General features: G+C 37.3%; 1 protein-coding gene across 6 annotated transcripts in view; it reads left to right on the forward strand.

The window, feature by feature from the left end:
• Positions 1-14,498, forward strand: part of gria4a (glutamate receptor, ionotropic, AMPA 4a) — a 117,200-nt gene extending 102,702 nt beyond the window's left edge. Inside the window, exons 16-18 of one of the 6 annotated variants that reach the window (XM_008425511.2) lie at positions 6,240-6,354; positions 9,323-9,570; positions 14,272-14,360. In XM_008425511.2, the coding sequence (XP_008423733.1) occupies positions 6,240-6,354; positions 9,323-9,568 (361 nt within the window). In that variant the 3' untranslated portion in view covers positions 9,569-9,570; positions 14,272-14,360. Of the gene's footprint in view, positions 1-4,384; positions 4,500-6,239; positions 6,355-9,322; positions 9,598-14,271 lie in introns of those variants that run through there. The other 5 variants (XM_017308278.1, XM_008425512.2, XM_008425509.2 and 2 more) reach the window with 5 other exon arrangements.
• The last annotated feature ends 1,038 nt before the right edge of the window (positions 14,499-15,536 follow it).

The following is a 15,536-nucleotide window of genomic DNA, read 5'->3' on the forward strand; positions in this document are numbered from 1 at the left end:
CATTGCACTCCAGATAAAACCCAACCTTACCCTCCTCATTTATTATTATTATTATTATTATTATTATTATTATTATTATTATTATTATTATTATTATTATTATTACCAGGCATCACACACTGCTAAGATAGCCCCAAAAAACTGTATTTTTTCTTCTAAATTCAGTAAGTTTCTATGTCTCACTCTAAATCTGCTGTATTACTGTACAGCTTTTGTAGGTAACATTTATCGAAATGTAGTTTTTTTGGGGGGGGGCGGCGGGGGTTGTTTTTTTTAACATATTTTTAAAATCTGTCACCATGTCCTGACAGTATAATATGAGACACATAATCTGTGAAAAAAATCGAGCTCCTCTGCCTCCATCCTTTGGTCCTACTGCCATCTGCAGAAATACACTGCTTCTGGTTAAAAACAACCAACCAGAGCCAACACTGTCAATCACACTCGTGTATGCACTGCTCACACCATTCCTTTTCTGCTCTGCTGTGCTATAGCTCCTCCCATAAGTTAGCAGGCCAAACATGGCCACCGATGACAAACAGTTTTCCTAGTACATAGGCTGTTTCTCCGCCATTACCGCAGCTCACCTTCCTTACTAAGTTTCACCAGCTTCTTAAAGAAACAGAGGTCAATTTCAAGGTTTAAAATTGCAAAGTCATTTGAAACTTCAGTTACTGAAGATAATTTAAGGAAACATAGTTACTTGAATGTCCTTTAAAATGGCACTATCTGCTTGGAAAATACATAATAGCCCCTTTTATCCTTAAATGATTTCATTTGGAATTTATTTGATAGCCAAACACAAATTAACTCATCATTTAGAAATTGTTTGAAAATTATACATAGCCTGAATGGTTTTTAAATGGCATTTCTATCCATCCCTCATAAGTCAGGGACAATCTTTTGCTGCATGTACAGCTTTACGTTTTTGATGTGCATCACTATTAACATTGGACATCTAGAAACAAAGATAGTTGAAAAGGATTTTTGACAATTTTCCTTGCAAAAAGGCAGAAATTTGGTCACATATTAAAGAGAAAATCTATAGACATAATTTTCTAATTGATTATTAAATTTGTTTCAAACTGAATATGGCAAGACCTTAATGGAAATTATAAACCCAAAATTATCAGAAAATGAGCACCCCCCCTCCCCCCCTCCCCCCCACACACACACAAAAAGCCCACCAGTGGTTCTTTTTCTAACTTTACTCAGGTTGAGTCGTGTCTGTGACTCCATCCATCACCCAATATCAAGGCTGACGTACTGCTATGAACTCCTTCTCATGGCTACTACAAAAAATGATCCATCTCATCCCAGGGAGGGAACAAAGAAGTGGGCAACCTCCTTCTGTAGCCAACTTACTCCTCTGAAGAGAAGATTTTCAGATTGCAGAGCAAACGTCTTTGTCCAATGTTCAGATACTCCTGTGAATCCCAGTTCACCAGGAGTCCTGTTAAATTCTCCCTCTTATGTTCAGAGCGAGGAAATTATGGGGCATACAACACAGTAATCACTCCAACAGTGCCATCTAACACTCCACAGCACCTTGACAGTGTTACCAAGCACTCATTATTGCCCCAGTGCACCTAGCTTTTTTTTCTTGAGGAATCAGAGAAAATGAAACGACCTTTTCTTCAACCGCACAGGTTGCTGAAGGCAGAAACCCTTCACACAAAAAAAAGAACAATAACAAAAATTCTCCTCTTTGCCCAACAGAGTGAGCATGAACTCTTTACAAGAGATGTGAATGGCGTACGGTGACCAAATATGACACGGCTTCACATCAACATGTTGGAACGTTGATGTTCCAACACGTACTGCGTATAGTACTATACGCAGTACTTAAAAGAGTTCATGCCCTATATGATCATTCACCACATCTTGGTAAAGGAAGACAACTCCTGAAGCTTCACAGACTAACCAGGAAAAAAAAAAGTGAAGTAGCACTAGATTTCTAGCGATTCTCGCAATGCACGTACCAGGAAATCTGAACAGATAGAGCAATCTTTTGGGAAGCCCTCTGTACCAAGAATGGACGCTGAACCCTCAAGTGGTGCAGCAGACCTGGCAGAGATTACAACGGGCTGTGGTAAAACTATTTACCTCATGGGAAAATGCTCTATGCCCCAGTGGAGCATCTCTTCCAGATGCTCCTTTGGGCATGGACGTGCTGGTACACTCATGGCCGAATGTGTTGCTCTATGTGCTCCCACGTCTCAGCCTAACATCCCCAAGGCGAGAGAACAGGGCTCGACTTTGATTCTGGTGGCCCTTGAAATCCTGAGTGGTGGAGATAATCCAGGTTCTGTCAGCAGAACCATGGCCGCTCCTCCTTCTCAAGGACCTTCGATCTGAGAGATTCATGATCCACATCCAGATCACCTGGCTCTCTGGACAAGTTGGCTTTTAAAAGGTGGAACCTAAATGCAGCAGGTCTCCCTCCAGACGTCATAGACCCCACTCGAGATGTAAGCATTTCTTCTTCTCGCTCTTTTTACAGTGGTTGATTGCAGGTTTTTGAGAACTGGTGTGCGGAAAGACATCCCAATCTTTTTCAGTGTTCGGTGGTGGATGTTCACTGCTTCCTGCAGTGCTTATTGGAAAAGGGAACCCCTTTTCAACTATTAATGCCTATGTAGCTGCAATTTCAACTCATCAGGTAGAGTTTGATGATAAACCTGTGGGGAAATATACATAGTGAAAAGCTTAAACCAAAATGCAGGAGTTTTAAATTGTCTATATGTCGATGTTTCCCCACAGAGGGAAAGTACTGGAAAAATTTGACCAACTGCTCTCTCTTCTGCTCCTCCATCTATTTGTGTCATCATTTGTCAGATTTGCTCTGCAAAAGGCAAAACATAAGCACTACTTCAGTCTCAAGTCCTGTACTATAACTCCCCCCCCCCAAAAAAAAACTTCTATTGTGCAAAGTTTTTCAAGACCCCAGCCTCCCTGCAGTTCAACTCCTATTGGAAAAAAAAATGCTTTCCATTTAAAATAGAGAAGTAATTGACAGGATGTGGATATGTTGCTGTTTGAGCCTCCTTAAAACTAATCATTGAAACTATCCATGGTTGTCTCTGATTTTTGTCAGTTGATAGGAAGCACTGTCTTCCAGTCATGTGGCAGTGAGAGAGCCTGAGTTTGAGTCTTCCTCTCCTCCTGGTGTGCTGTTCACAGGACTGAACTGACTTTATGATGTTGCTGACAGGCATGACTACTTTGATATTTAATTTTTCAGCAGATAAATGTTCTTCTCTTAACTAGAGCTACTGTTGTATGAATAATAATGAATACCTGTAATGTTTTTTTTATTTCTGATTTTCATATATGTTTCAACTATTTTCCTCCATACCTTCTATGTTGAGATGTCACAGCTTGTAGATAAGATCCCCCAAAGAACACTGTCTCTCTCTGAAGCTGAAGTATTTTCATTTGGAAATCTTTCATGATTTTTTTTTTTTTGATCAGGCAACAACTATTTCAGTTGCAGCATTGGTTGCAATGCAACCTGACCATCAGGTTCTGAGATATGTTGTCAGGTGTGCGGTCAAATCGGCAGACTAAGAATCATCTAGGCTCGCACTACGGTAGAGATCCCAATACATTACTGTATCACAGAGTTTTCGAAGATGAGAAAGAGAAAAATTGAAAGAAAAATAAATAGAAATAATATTGTTACATGAAACTAATCTAGAACAAGTGGACTGGTTTGGTTTGGTTTAATTTAACTGAGGAAAAAGTGGTGTATGTTTTGTTTTCTTTTTTTAATGCAGTTTATGTAAACTTCTGGTGTCAGCTGTACACCGTACATTACACATAGATAATTCTAAGTTTATTTTGTTTACATGAGACAAAATTGCTTTGCATACAGTCCAGGAATGTCAGATTATTTAGCCTGGTCCCTATGGATTTAGTTTGAAGGTCAGTTGGCTTGGTACTGTGGGAAGGACTGCTGCAGTTCTCCTCCGTGCAGCTCAGCAGAGAAAACTGAGGACCGGCAAAGACGGACAAGAGCACCATCAGCAGGCTGCAGAAATACGGTTACCTAGTTTACTCATATAGTCTGTAACCTCTGACGAGTGCATGCTGAGAAACAGTAACAGACGAACCTGCAAAACTTTGCAAGCTAGTAGAACATGGATTTTTTTTTTAAAACTCAAACAGCAGGAGACAGGGTTGTTTGGGGTGCATCTCTCCCCACTAGCTCACCTTTACGCCTTAAGCCCCTCTTGATTTATCCTTCCCATTCGTCCTCTCCTCCTTTTTCCTCCTCTCCTTCTCCTCCCCTGGCTGTGATTTCCATCTATCTTGTCTGTTTGTCCCTCCATCCTCTGCTCTGACCAAACTATGTTATCTGTCCCTCCTTTTTTACTTAAAGAAACGCGGTCAACCTGGCCGTGCTAAAACTCAACGAGCAGGGCCTGTTGGACAAATTGAAAAACAAGTGGTGGTATGACAAAGGAGAATGTGGCAGCGGGGGAGGGGATTCCAAGGTTAGCCCTCTCTGTCTGCCCCACCCGCCCCTCCCCAACTACTCAATGACAGGGGCCGCTCACAAGCTGCAGGAGCTTGCGATGGCCCCGTCCTTGGAGAGTGTGACACATGCATCTGCCCCGCCGAAAGGTTTATGGAGCATACAGAGAAGGAAAAGCCCTTCAAGATATTCACTTGCAGAGAGAAAATATTTTATAGATACAGAGATTAGTATGCAGTAAGTAAGCCCTCATTTCAAAATAAGTATTTCAAAAAGTTTTTTTTTTTTTTTTTTGAAAGAGTAAATTGGTTTGACTAAATTCTGAAAGGTAAAAATTCCAACAAATCATCCAAAAACTTTATTTTATCATGGTGCATAACATATTATTAATTTCGCTATTGACTTAAAATGAGAAACAGAAGAAAGCAGTGACAAAATTTAAGTGATTAATACTAGCACATAGAGAGCAATTACTGTGAAGACAGGAATATTTCCCCCCTTGTGGCTGCTCTGAGAATAGGAGAGAGAGAGAAATTAATCAATGTTATGAGGACTGCACGTTCAAATTGTATCCAGTCCTCAACTGTGGAGCTATTGTACTTGCAGATGTTAATTAAGTAATTTCTTTATATCAACATTAATTCTGCATCTGAAGATGAGGGCAGCGCTTTGAATTATCTAAGTGTTTATATAAAAAGTACATCATTTCACATAGTAAAAAAAACAAGGAGGAAATTATTTAAATACATGTAACCAACTTAGAACTAACTTTATAGTTAGCCATTCTGTAATTACAGACTGGAATAGTTGTTTACTCAGTAAAACTCATTTTAAAATTACTCAAATATCTGCGATTTGCACATTTTCAGACGAATTTAGCTGAGATAAACACATGTTCTTCACACTGCAGATAGCAGAGAAACCAGTTTGCACATTTAATTTATATAGTTGTCACACACTGGCAGTGTCATAATGATGCCAGTAGTTTTTCTATGCCTTCATAAAAATAATATCAGTGTGACAGCAATTACATTTATTTTTATTTATTAGTACAATATAGAGTTGGGGCATCACCAACTTAGAACTTATGAAGACGCAGTAAGATAAGTTAGATTAATCGTTTTGGAAATGTGCCTGTGCAGAGTCGGATGCCAGTCTAACCATTAACAGAAGATGTTGCATTAGTTTACTCCATATGGAAAAGCTTTCTTGGCAAACTCTGAATTAATCACAAACTGGAACAAATTTAGAGCTAACCAGCAGAAAAACTTAAGCTGAAATAATGCAGCAATAGTACATTCACAGAACTGTAGCGACTAATTATATCAAAAACGGATTTAAATTGTCAGTTTATGAAATCTTAAGCTTCATAGTTTAAGTTGGACAAGTGTAGCTCTCTCTCTCTCAGTAGCAGCGTAGAGCTAGCTTGATGCTAATACACCTGTCTTGATAGTATTTTCTTTCTGGTTCATTGTGGAAATTAGCAGGGGCAGAATGAATGTGTTACCATGAGTGACAAAGGTGGGTCCCACTCATATGTATGTAGCTCGACTTAGCTCCTTGTAGCCCTCCCTCCCCCCAGCCCCTCCCCAAACGAGCATACACACATGTACTCAGTGGGATCCAAGCTAGGTCACTTGTAATGTATGTAATCAAAGTTTTCTATGTGACTTGAGATGTTCAATGCAAATGTGAAATACCATAATAACATAAAATAACATGACCTATGATGTTATTTATGTTATTTTTACACGCAAAGAACCCCGGTAAACCTTGCAGTTTTGAAACTGAGCGAAGCAGGCGTCTTAGACAAACTGAAAAACAAATGGTGGTATGACAAGGGAGAGTGTGGACCCAAGGACTCTGGAAGTAAGGTCAGTCTCACGCTGCTGTGGCCTGCAGAACGCTAGCCTAAAACTCATCTTGAATGCGCTACAGATTACTGCAACTACTGCCTTAGAAGTTCCTTTTTTCAAAACTGTCTTAATTAGCCCAAAATAAATGATAAGCATGCTTGACATACAATTTAATGGTGATTTCTTAAAGTGGGCTATTTTTTATTAGACTAAATGAAGGTTCTGGTTAACCCCAGACCAGAGTAATAGCAAATACTCCTCCAGTTTCTGTAGCAATCTGCGGCAACCCCATCTTCATTACAGTTCCAGTGGTATCAGAAATTCCCACCATTCATAATTTTTGTTTATTCTCATTTGTTACTTTAGATTTGATGTCTTGAAACAAATCTACTCTTGGGAGTAGTGCTGGTGTATTATAGTTATTGTCCCTTGCTTTTGTTCTTTATATTTTATCAGGAAAGGATAACTTTACATTACTCCTATTCTTTATTGTAAGGGCTTAAAATACACTTTCAAAGTTTTCTTTTCTCTTTGTGAAAATAAAATACTGAACCATTTAAGTAGGTGCTACAAGGCCTGTCACAATAACAAATTTTGCTGGTCCCAGAAGTTATTGCGATAAGTAATGAAGATGGTCTTTACTTGACCATTTTCATTAAATGTATTACATTACATTTGTAATGGACTACAAATGTAATGTATTCTTACATTTGAGAATGTAAGAATACATTCTCAAAGATCAATAAACTTTAAATATTAGTGAACATTTAGCACTGGAACCTTAAAACATTTTAAATATCCAAAAAAAAAGTAAACAAAACAACAGAAGCAACAAATGAAATAAATTATGAAGTCTCTGGGAACAAAACTGTCCTTCAAAAATGGCTATTTAAAACCAAAGCACCAAACCGGAGACTTTTGACATCCAGATTTTGGTAGAAAGAGAGAATAAAGAGAAAAATGATGAATCATGCAAATGGAAATTATGGAGTTTGTTTTAATTTATTATGCGATTGACTTATTGCTTATTGTGACAGGCCTAGGTGCTACTAGAAGATATTACTCACATTAAGTTCCTAAATGCAAAAAACCCCTTATGCCCCACCCGCCCTTCTCCAACTACTTTTCGTCCTGTGTATCTTGTCATGATTTGAACACCAACTCCAATTAATTTCATGGGATGTTTTGCAATTGAAAAAAAAAGTAGCATACGCCTGTGAAGTTGAAGGAAACTGACAAATGGTTTTCATCATAACTTGTAATAAAAATGTGATGTGTATTTGTACTTAACCTCCATTAGTCTGATATTCTGAATCTGTGATTGTAGCAAAAGTCAAAGTATTGACTGATCAGGGCTGAGTGCATATGTACACCACGCTATTTTGTGTTGTTTTTTTCTAAAAACAAATCTGAAAACTGTATAATCTTCCTTCCACCTCACACTGACGTACTACATTTTGTCAATTTGTTAGATAAATCTTAATAAAATACATTGAAGTTTGCATTTGTAACATGACAAATATAGAAATTCAAAATATGTGAACTCCTTCGTAATGCAGGTAAATTCACTTTGAAATAGTTACAAATGTAGCCAGACGGAGCAATTGAATTGTATGCACAGAAATCTGAAATTATTTCCAAATATGGTCAGAAAAGTCAACAAATATAAGGAGTAAAATGATAAACATCTCAATTCTAACTGAATGAATAATCTTATGTAAAATGAGTTATCCCTAATACATTTAAAACTGCAATATGTAACTTTTTTTCATATTTCTTAAATCTGTTACCGTGTTGTGACAGCATAGAATGAGACATAATTTGTGAAAAAAAAGTAAAGAATCAAGCTCCTCCACCTTCTCCCTGAGCTTCTATTGCAACCTAAAGAAATGCTCTGCTCTCAGTCAAAAATAACCAATCAGAACCAAGATTGGTTCTGAGCAATGAGCAGCATTGTCGATCAAAAAATGTGCTAATAGTGAAGAAATGACTTACCGTTCATGCTAACTAGCCTTCCATCTGTGGCAAGCTATGTTGTGGTGAAACATCTGTAATATGGCAGATAGCAAAGAGAAGAGGGTGAGCATTAGAGTGATTGACAGCGCTAAGACCCTCCTCCTGTTTCTGATTGGTTGCTTCTGACTGATTGGTGTATTTCTGCAGTTTGGACTTGGGGCACTGGAAGAAGGTAGAGGAACTCAAATTTTTCACATATTCTCTATCTTATACTGTCATGACATAAAGATAATACTAACAAATATGTAAAAAAATATATATTTTAGAAACGTTACATACTGCAGCTTTAAAGAATATCCTCTTTTAAGTCCATAAAAAGCATGCTTCAAATCAAACAAAAGCTAACATACTTTCACCTTATATTTTTACGTAGACATAGTTACATCTCCTCTCATTAAAATTATTTTCACTTTCTTTGTTCGTAGTACCAAAAAAATCTTATACAATGTGAAAACCTGTGTAGGTTTCTAAAATCTTTTGTAGACTACTGTCTTTTATTGACATGAAAAGGAGGTGCTTAATTTTATTCTCATAAATTTTGAAATCTGTTAGTAGTTGTACCTATGTCATAAATGTGTTTTTAAATGTGTTTCGTAGTGTTTGTGGTGGCAGTAGTGAAATTTGTAGCTAGTCTGATGTAATATTGTGATTAGTCCTATTACTGTAATGTTTTTGTCAGTAGCATAGAAAAGCTTACATCAACAGAATATTTGTTATTTTGTGTTATCTTCTTTTCTCTAACTCTCTCTTCCTTATTCTCTCTGTTTCTCCCCTCGTTTCACCTCCTCCTGCTCTGGTCACTTTGCTCACTCTTCCTCCTCATCCGCCTTCTTCTTCAACTTGTCTTTCCATTCTTCATCTTTTCAACCTTCTGTCTTTTTTCACTAATTTCTCCTTTACTCATCCACATCTTTTTTTTTTTACAATCACCCTGACTCCTCCGTCCTTCCCTCGCTCTTCCGTCCTGCAGGACAAGTCGTCTCAGGCTCTAAGCCTGTCCAACGTGGCTGGAGTCTTCTATATCCTCGTGGGCGGCCTGGGTCTGGCCATGCTGGTGGCCCTGGTCGAGTTCTGCTACAAGTCACGGGCCGAAGCCAAGCGCATGAAGGTGGACCTTAGCCCCCCCCACTGCCCCAGCCCCTCCCCCAGCACCCAGAATCTAGCCACTTATAGGGAGGGGTACAACGTGTACGGCTCCGAGGGGGTCAAGATATAGGGGTAGGATTTAGAGGCTCCCATGCATAGGTGGGGTTATGGTGGTGTTGATCATGGTGGTAGTGCTGTAGCATTTGTTTTTGTGGAGGCTGTCGCGCCACGTTCTTGATGTGATGAGGATGTGGTCAAGCATTGTGGAACCAATGTACCATTTTTGTGTTTTGGCTGTTTTACTTTTGTTTTTGTTTGTTCTTTTCTCTTTTTTTTCTTTTTTCTTTTTACTTTACTTGCCCAACATTTTTCTTGGATTATTTATTTATTTTGGCTTTAAATATGGTTTGTGCTTCTTTTGTGATTGAAGTTAGATTTGTGTCACCAAAACTTGGCTCCATTGTCTTTGGCTGCAGATGATGAGGATGATGGTGATGATGATGATGATGATGAGGAGGAGGAGGAGGAGAATGACAGTGATGGTGAAGCTCTTGGCTAATAAACAGACTAGGCACCTGCATTGTTATTTTAGCAAATTTATAACAATAATGGGATGAATCAGGGATGCACAACTCCAGTGACAGATTACCTGCATGATTAAACTTCTAATTAATTATTTTTTTAATTCATCCATGTATTTTCTTTAAAAATATAACTCGTTACTTATTATAAGTTAGATGTTTGATCTCTTGTGCAAAACAGAAACGATATTACATCAGTAAAGGACAAGACAGCAAAGACAGTTTCTAAATTAAACATTAAAGTTTATATTTACCATTCCAGCAACAATAAATGTGGAAATATTGGTAGTAATTATCTATTAACAATTGAAATTATAATTTTTTCGTTGTTGAACGGTAACAAAGTTGGAGTTTATTTTTGTGTCTTACCAACCTGGGAGCATAACCTTGTTACCAAGGTTCTCCTCATTAAAATGTGTGACTGCTTCTGGCTACAAATTAATTAGCTGCTGTGTGGACAGCAATTATCATGAATTTGTTTGTGAATAGACCATGTTTAGATGGCCTGACAATGTGACTGGCATCTAATGGAGAAAACTTTTCTGAAGATATTTAAACCTCTGTGGGTACTGGGCTTCACGAAAAGGAAAACAACATGACCTTCAAGTAATCATTTTTGGCATTGCTGTGGAGGAAAAGAAAAACACAAAACAAAAAAAAAAAAATTAATTTAGGACAAGGCTTGTCCTCTGACAGCTCGAGGAATCCCTTTGCAACACTGGATTCTAGTGAAACAGCTCATTTAATCTTTTTTCTTTCTAGTATGTCATGTCAAGTAGAAGCTCCTAAAGGGTATATATTCTAATTTTAGCAACTTTTCAACTATGTTCAGATCTAAAGTAGTCATAGTTGAAACCAGACGTTTATATACACACATACATAATCGTTAATCAAGAAAATAGTTCATATCCTATGTGCAACAATAGTCTGATCTAGATTAGACATTGTCACCTATATAAGGAAGAAAGGAATAGATGCATAAGATACATTTTAGTTGTCATAAAAGTGCTTTTAAAATACCTGAATTTCTTTGAAAAGCGATAATCTATTATTTGTGCTTTTAATAGTTGTTGGTTTTGTGGCTCTGAAATATGCTATATGAAGTCTTGTAGGTAAAAATAAAATAGGACTGTAAGACTATTTGCTTTTAATTTTATCTTTGCTTACTGTTATTTGACAACCTACATATTTTAGTAATTTATTTGCAGCACATTGCTATTTTCACTTTGTTCTCATTCATCAATCCGATCAAAACAGTGGCATGTATGATTGAATTAGGTGTTACGATCATACATTTTCCAAACAAATGTTCCTTCAGGATGTGAAAGGCAGAGCTAGAAGTATATTACATTTTAAATTCAATAAACCAAAGATAAATGAGTGCATGATAAGTTCTGCGAAAACTCTGATTGCTATTGGCTAACAGCGTTTTCGCTCATGCATTGCTTATTCACCGTCTCATCCGCGAACTGGAGTTGTGCAGCCCTGCTGCCGTTGATTCAAACTGCCCTGTTTGACTTATTCCAGTCCTGGCAACTTTAAAACAGCCCACCTACTTGCTTTGCATCAATAGAGAGGGATAATTGATGAGCAAACACTTCATATAGAACAGCCACTCAGTGATGTTGCAAAACCATGACTCATGTTTACTGATAGCACCGAGCAATTACTGTGGGGGTAGGAGAAAGAATATGCTGAGCCCAGCTTTATTGGCCTGCATAACAAACCATTCAGACGTACAACAAGGTGTATTTCACCTCCAACTAAACTGGCTCAGTCTGTGCCCAAAATGAAGTATTGATGGTTAAACAAAGGACATGAGGTAAAGTAATTGTCAGCTTCACGATTGGCATTTTATCTGCTAAAAATAAACTAGGAGACAATAATCAAAAGCTGTTATTGAAATGTTTTGTTTTTTTAATCTAAGACACACATAACAATTTGTTTTCTGTAAGTGTAAATAAATCATCCAGTAAGAGGGTAGATCTGTAAACAAAGAGTTATGGCTCTCAGAAACATGAGGTTTTATTTTCAGGCAGCATCTGCTGCATCACTTGGTCGCCTGTTTGCGTGAAGCGTTAACCGCATCTGACCAGTATAGTCAGTCACTCCCTTTCTATAAATCTTAACATATGAAAGAAAGAAAAGAAAAACCACTCCTTCACATTTTCCTTTTGTCTTTCCAAGGTCCTCACCTTCCCAATTCTATCCTTTAAAATCCACACCTGAATCTCACAGACTACAGGAGCCTCAACCCAGAAATGCATGTCACCCCTAAATGCAGATGTCTACTTCCCGAATCTTGTCTTCCTATTGTTTGTTGATTGTTGCCTGCTTTGGCATTTGTAAAAGAAAACTGTACATTATGATTACACAGCATATGGAGATGGAGACATGAATGCGTTGTTCAGATTGCATTTACCCCATTTTCAGGTTAGGTTTTTAAAATTACACATAGGCCATGTGCGACATTCAACCGTAGAGCAAAGTCGAATTGTTTTGCATGCAAATGCATTTTGTTCCCTTTGGAGTAGCAAAATAATTTTTTAATGGCTTAACAAAATTTATTGGTGGAGCTTTTGAGCAGTATGAATAGAGTCTCTACAAGCATCTCCATACTGCAATTTTGCAATATTAATAAAAAAAAATCTAGCTGAACAGCCAAGTGCATTTCCTTTGATGCATACTTGAATAGGTGTTCTCTCCTACCACTGGAAGTACGGAGCTTCAGCTAGCAAACTTTTACTCAGAACGTTTGCTCTTCGAATATGTTTTAACCAAATCAAGAACAAATCACTGAGAACAAATCTACTAATGATCTGCTTTAGTAATAAAAAAATATTTCAAAATTGTTTCCCAAAACTCATAGTTGCATTGTTCTGATGCAAATTTTACAATTTGATAAAAACAATAAATTAATTAAAAAAAAAACTAAATCAAATTCAGGCAATATCACTCAATAATAACATAAAAAAAATAAAGTTTTTTTTACATATCAATTTGCTTAAGAAATTATGTAGAAAAATAATAGTAATCATGTTTTTTTGTTGTTGTTTTTTTTTTATCTATTGCAGTACATTATTCTCCAGATTTACTGGCACTCCAGAAAAAAATGAGTAAAAGTCCAAAACTGCATTATTCTTTTTATGCATATTATAGTTTTTTTCTCAGTTGCTTTGGTACATTTCTCAGAACAGAAGTGAAATTCTTCAAATCATCCTGTTCACATCGAAAAAAGTTGTTTCTCATTTCTTTGAACAAGTTTGGTATATCTATTCAAGTGATTGCATATGATTCTTCACTTTTTCCTACATTGTCAATTGCTTAAAATGAATCTGTTGAATTGTCTCAGCCTCCACAACGTCTGAGCACAAGTTCGGCATATGAGCCTTTCATATTTCTATACGTTTCCTTTTCTTTTCCCAAATCTGTCCTGAATTGCTAAATTGCTCCCAGGTGAATCCTGAGTCGACAATATGACTAAGCTATTTGACTGTCTTCTCTGTTCACATTGACACAGATGTTTATTTTTGAGAGGTAAGCTAAGGATTTTGAGAAATAGACTGGTTTTTGCTGGTAATCCACGGTAGTTTTGCTTTTTGTTACAAATTATTTTGAGAAGTGCACTTACTGTTGTGCAGAGGAGGATTCGAGATTTTTACCAAAGCGGCTGAAAAACAAATGCAAAAGAAAATAAAAAAGAAACAAGAAAATTAACTAGTTTTAAGTAAAATAAGCAAAATAATTTTGTCACTGCTAAAAATTGGAAAGAAAGAAAGATGTGCTATTCAGCTATGGCAGACATGTTTGTGTCTTCAGGAAATGCCTGTGACGAAGTTTAAAATGTGACCGAGAAACGATTTATGTTTATTGTAACTCCACATAGGTGGAGGTCAAAAGAGGTCAAAACATGTATGTGCAATTTGTTTTTGTTTTTTATAAATATTACGTAAAGACTTCTAACAGATTTTTTTCCAGATGGGCCAGTAAATGTGGAGGACGCTGTATATGTTGCTCTATTTGTGTGACGGTGGTAAAGTGAGTGTACATTTATATGTTGTGTGCACAGGCACATGCATGTGTAAGTGGTCTGGGCATGTTGGTCAGCAGAAATATCCATGTGTTTCAGTGAATGGGTTGCATTTATCAGATGATTCCCATGTTTCTGTGATGAGTTTTTTTTTTTTTTTTTTTTAAACAAAAACAAATTATCTCTGCTGTCTCCACCTCCTCTCCATCTCTTCTCACGCAGCTCTCTTTCTCTGAAGCCATGCGGAATAAGGCCCGACTGTCCATCACGGGAAGCGTGGGGGAGAATGGCCGCGTCCTGACTCCAGACTGCCCCAAAGCCGTGCATGCTGGTCACGCCTCCCTCCGACACCCCGGCCTTGCAGTGGTCTCCTCCGGACTGCCCTGAAAACCAAAAACACCTGCTGTGCCTTAACCACACACACAAACATGAAGACTATGAAATCAAAACACACACACACACAAATGCTTGCAGCATATCATATTCACACACACACACACACACACACACTCATTATGGCAACAGAAAACTGAACAAAAATACTCAGAAACAGAGACATTTTTAAACACTTGAATACACAAGAACAAAGTCTGCGAAATCATCTCACCTTCCTGCTGCCACTGGCTCAATTTACAAAAGACAAATGAACTAAAGCTGTGAAGTGAGAGGTCCAGAAAAAGAAAGATGAACAACCAAGACTTCACAGTTACCTACAGCATTAAGATTTTTTTTTTTTTTCTTGTTGTTTTTGTTTTCAGTTTTTGGAAAGGACGATATTGTGATCATTTCAAGCCAACGTGAAAGCCAGCACAGATTTTCATTATTGAAAATAAATAAATAAATAAAATGATCTGGGGGGGAAAAAACACACACAAATCCAATCAGACCATGATGATGGTGGCAATAAAGATGATTGAATCTTTTGAAGACACCTAAAACACGCCTGTTCCGGCTCTGTTTGGATATTAATGGCTCTTAAGCCACACCCTCTGGAAAAAAGGCCTTAGTTATTCCCTGCAAACAGTATCTTCATGATCATCATCATGGTCATCATCTTTACTTGCCTGCAAAGACTGCGTGCCAGATATTATAACTATTAGGAGACCAGAAAACTGTAAGCTTGAACGGTCAGACTGTGCAAACCTGCTCCTTTGCCACAGACTCTTCATACTAAATGAAAAAAAAAGCCTTTTTTAACGTACATACAGAATAATCTTTTTGCTCTAAGTCAGCTGGGTGATCAACCATTGCAGTACTGAAATAACCTCGAAATGTGTGGCTACTCTTCGCTAAGGAATACACAGAAGTTTGTAAAAGGAAAAATATTAATTAGTAACGTTTTTTTTTTGTTTGTTTATCATCAGCAGTAACATTATATTAATAAAACCACTAAGCAGATGGATGAATATTAATTTTTGTTAAGCAGCAATGGTAAAGTTTGAGCTCAAGAGATGAAAATGAACATATGGGCAGATCTTTAATGGCTC

The sequence above is a fragment of the Poecilia reticulata genome, linkage group LG13 (assembly GCF_000633615.1).
Source record: "Poecilia reticulata strain Guanapo linkage group LG13, Guppy_female_1.0+MT, whole genome shotgun sequence".
Classification (NCBI taxonomy): Eukaryota; Metazoa; Chordata; class Actinopteri; order Cyprinodontiformes; family Poeciliidae; genus Poecilia; species Poecilia reticulata.